General features: G+C 37.9%; 1 protein-coding gene across 1 annotated transcript in view; it reads right to left on the bottom strand.

Annotated features, from left to right (window-relative positions):
- LOC103396922 (rapamycin-insensitive companion of mTOR-like) overlaps positions 1-4,015 on the bottom strand; it is a 22,265-nt gene extending 18,250 nt beyond the window's left edge. The window contains exons 1-9 of the mRNA XM_025052910.1: positions 3,947-4,015; positions 3,469-3,536; positions 3,104-3,186; positions 2,395-2,482; positions 2,066-2,156; positions 1,111-1,177; positions 917-997; positions 723-823; positions 2-89 (exon numbers count right to left, since the gene is read on the bottom strand). Coding sequence (XP_024908678.1) covers positions 2-89; positions 723-823; positions 917-997; positions 1,111-1,177; positions 2,066-2,156; positions 2,395-2,482; positions 3,104-3,186; positions 3,469-3,502 — 633 coding nt within the window. The 5' untranslated portion in view covers positions 3,503-3,536; positions 3,947-4,015. The remainder of the gene's footprint in view (position 1; positions 90-722; positions 824-916; positions 998-1,110; positions 1,178-2,065; positions 2,157-2,394; positions 2,483-3,103; positions 3,187-3,468; positions 3,537-3,946) is intronic.
- Positions 4,016-4,047: the final 32 nt, after the last annotated feature.

Genomic DNA, 4,047 nt, shown 5'->3' with positions numbered 1-4,047 from the left:
TGTGGTCTAGATAGAGACTGTGTGGTTTCAGACCTTTCTTCTTCTTCTCGTGGAAGCGCTTCAGATTGTTGACAGCTGCGCTAGCACGGCTGAAACAAAAAAAAAAAAATACTTTTTTTGGGGGGTTATTAGTAACAACAACATTAATTTTTTTTTTTTAAACTGAGGGATATTTTTTAATTTATTTGCATCAATCAAAATGATAGAAAATAAGAATTTCTCTTAAAAAATAAAAAAAATAATTAATTTCTTGAACTATGTTTAATTTTAGTTTTGATTTGAAGGTTAAAAATGACTTTTTAATTTCTTTTTAATTAATCAAAATAAGAAAAAAATGTCTTTATAAAAAATGTATTTAATTAATTAAACCTCATTTAATTTTATTTTGGATTTAAAGGTTAAAAATGACTTTTTACATTTTTAATTAATCAAAATGAGAAAGAATTTTCCTTATTTAAAAAATGTAATTAATTAATTAATCTTCATTAGTGTTGTCGTACAATGATATAGACACAATAAAATGTCATTTAACTGTGGAACAGTGAAGATGGTATTATTTCAGAATTATTCCATTTTTTATGAGTTGTTCTCTAATTTTGATCTCCAGTGTATATACTTTTTTAATTAATCAAAAAAATTGTTTTTGTAAAAAAAAAAATTAATTAATTTAAAAATAATAGTGGTTTAGGGTTAGGCACGCTGACGCGGGTGAAACTACTCACAGTCGTTTCTCCTGGGGGATGTCAAAAGACGCGGCCAAGTTCATGAGGGTGGGAAGGCAGTGCAGGTGGTGACTGTGGGAGTGGGGGAGGATGGTGTTGGCCTAAAGAAAAAAAAAATTTTTTAAATCACAGTCACTCATAATAAATGGCGAACATTAGAGTTCAGATCCATATATATATATTTTTTTTGTTACCATATGGAGAAGCTCCCCCAGCAGGATGGTGGCTCTCACAGCGAGTTGGTCGTCACTACTGGTCACCACTTCAACGAGTCCCTACAACGACCACAGAAAAGAAAGAGAAAGAGCGAAAGAGCGCGAGAGAGACCACTGACTCAGTTCTGTCACCGCAGAGCTAGCTATTACTGACTGAACCCTCGTGGACTCACCTCCAACAGACCGCTGTTGATGAAGGACGACAGCACAAACCCCAGGTAGTTGTCCATCAGATCAGGTCTAATGACAGAGATGAATAATAACGTAAAACATCCATCCATCCATCCATCCATTTTCATCCGCTTATCCGTTACCGGGTCGTGGGGGCAGCAGTCGCCACCCAAATCACATTGCACCGTACCAAACCTTCCTGCGGGTGGTGAGTCCACTGGAAGGTACCAACTGCCCTAACCGGGATTCGAACTTGCCCAGGAGGTGAACCCTGGGGTTCCACACCAATGACAGAGACATTGCCTCTGGGCCAAAGTGCCACTAACGTAAAACAGCGGTTGGAAAAAAAAAAAAATTCACTGGGTTCCACTGCGACCCTGGTACCAAATTATCTACGGACCGGTGCGTGGGCCGTGAGCCGGGGGTTGGAAATCCTTGAATTTAAAAAAAAGTCTGTCCGTCGGCTGAACGTTACGTAGCGCAGTGATTCCCAACCTTCGAGCCGTGAGAAATCATTAGCTGTGCCGCGGAAAATTATCCAAATTCAATTTATTGCAATTTTTCTTTTCTCTGTTCGTCAATGCGTGACAGGCAGAACAAGTCAATCCTCTTCCGCTAGGTGGCAGCAGATTGTCTTTCTTCAATTCCTGCCACTATATCAGCGTCGTCTTCAACTAAATGGGAGTCGATTTTTAGTATAGTTAAACTAGAAGATTATTTACTATTATATTACTATTTTTTACTATTATATTTCATTAAATTGACTTGACGATATTGATGTGCCGGTAACTATATCATGGTAGAATATGAACTTTGACCGTTTTTTTTGACTTAATTAGTTAACACTGTAAAAACAATAAAAATGTTGAACGCTGGGTTATTAATGAGTACCCCCCCGCGCCGGCACTCCCCTGTTCCTCCCCCAATACAGTTCAACCTTCACTTTCTTCTTAGTACCTGGAGCGTGCCCGGTGAGGTAAAATGACTTTGGCCTCAGCAGCAACGAATCCGTCAGAGAGTCTCCACGAGTCCTGGAACCTGGAAGGGTCTGGAGTTGAAGAAAAAGAGCATCAGTGTGTGTTTAATGGGCCCATACCGCCCCCTACTGTACTGACAGATATTTATAAGATAACAAACCAAAGTTATATTCTCAAGTATTACTCTCAACACCAGCCGTTTTTGTTCTTCTACAACCAAAGGGTTGTGGGTTCAATTACTAATTGGAGCATGAAAAACTGATTCAAAAAAAAAAAAAAAAAAAATCGGTTCCACTCACTCCCACTCACCCACACTTAGAAGAGCTTCGATGAAGTCTTGTGTTACGATGGGCACGGGCAGCCTGAAAATCTCATACAGCACCTCCAACAGGCCTTTCTGCAGAAACACACCATTAGAGCAGTTAGTTGGGACATATATATATGGATACATATATATATATACATATATGCGTGTATATATATATACACACATATATATACACATATATACATATATGTGTATATTTATATATATATTCTTACACATATCGTGATATATACAGATGTGTATATACATATATGCATATATATACAGCTATATGTATATACATATATACATATTTATTTATATATACACACATATACATATTGTGAACACATATGTGAATATGTATTGCACATATATACAATTTATATATACACATATAGATATTGTGAACACATATATGTGAATATGTATTGTACATATATATTTTATATATATTTATATATAAATATATATTTTTATATAATACACATAATTGATAAAAGTAAATCCAGTATAAAAGCACTGAAATCCATGTGTACACACACACACAACACGTATGTATATATGTGAATATATACATATATTCAAACACACATATATGTACATGTATATTTTTTATATATTTTTTTACAATACACATCATTACTAATAATAATCCCAGAACAAAAGCACTGAAGCCCATTAAGCCTTCATTAGGCCTGTCATACTCACCCTCACTTCCATATTTGGTATGCAAAGTAAACCAATTAACGATTGGATGCCAGAATTTCCAGCCTTGCATAGGTTGATGATGCCTGAATATATATATATATATAAAAGAGAGAATTTGGTCACACTCTGAGAAAAAGGTACTATAAATAAAATACTGTACAATACAATAAATATATAAACATATATTTGAAATATAAAGTCAAATTAATACAAACCACTTGAGGTTTTAACAGACCAAAAACACTGCACATACTATTACTTAAGTATGAAGTAAGTATCGCAGAGGTGGTAACGACATGATTGCACATCAGATCAGTGTTAGCAGTGGAACTGTTGTGTTGTTAGCTGTTAGCTTCAGTTCTTACCAGACCAGGAGCGAAAAGCTGCCACTATGGCCATTCTGCTGGACAAGAACCGGGCCTCTTTGTCCTCCCTGACAACACAGGTGTGTCATCATTAGCACCTCACAGAGGAGGAACTTCTCACAGGTCTGTGGTTAGCACCATCTGAGGAGACAGTCTAACTCTGTCTGACTCTCAACATCGCAAAAAGGTCACGGTGGGGTCACGACAGCCCAGATAACAAGGGTCACGTCGCAAACACACCGTACGGACCCTCAACAATCATGTTGGTGTTAGTGTTATGGGACAACAGAGAGAGAGAGAGAGAGAGAGAGAGAGAGAGAGAGACGAAGACAGAGAGAGAGAGAAACAGACAGAAAGAAAGACAGAGACAGACAGAAAGACAGAGAGAGAGACAGACAGACAGACAGAGAGAGGGAGGGAAGAGAGAGAGAGAAACACAGGCAGACAGAGAGAGCGACAGACAGACACACACTCTTACTTGAGTTGTCCTTCAGCTGTGTCTGCGTTGTGCCTGTAGTGAAAATCTGTGAAGGGGGCGAGGATTTGCTGTAGGACACGGGGGGGGGGGGGGGGGGGGGA

This window comes from Cynoglossus semilaevis, chromosome W (assembly GCF_000523025.1).
Source record: "Cynoglossus semilaevis isolate Cse_v1.0 chromosome W, Cse_v1.0, whole genome shotgun sequence".
NCBI lineage: Eukaryota > Metazoa > Chordata > Actinopteri > Pleuronectiformes > Cynoglossidae > Cynoglossus > Cynoglossus semilaevis.
This window is presented reverse-complemented; position numbering and strand designations above follow the sequence as displayed.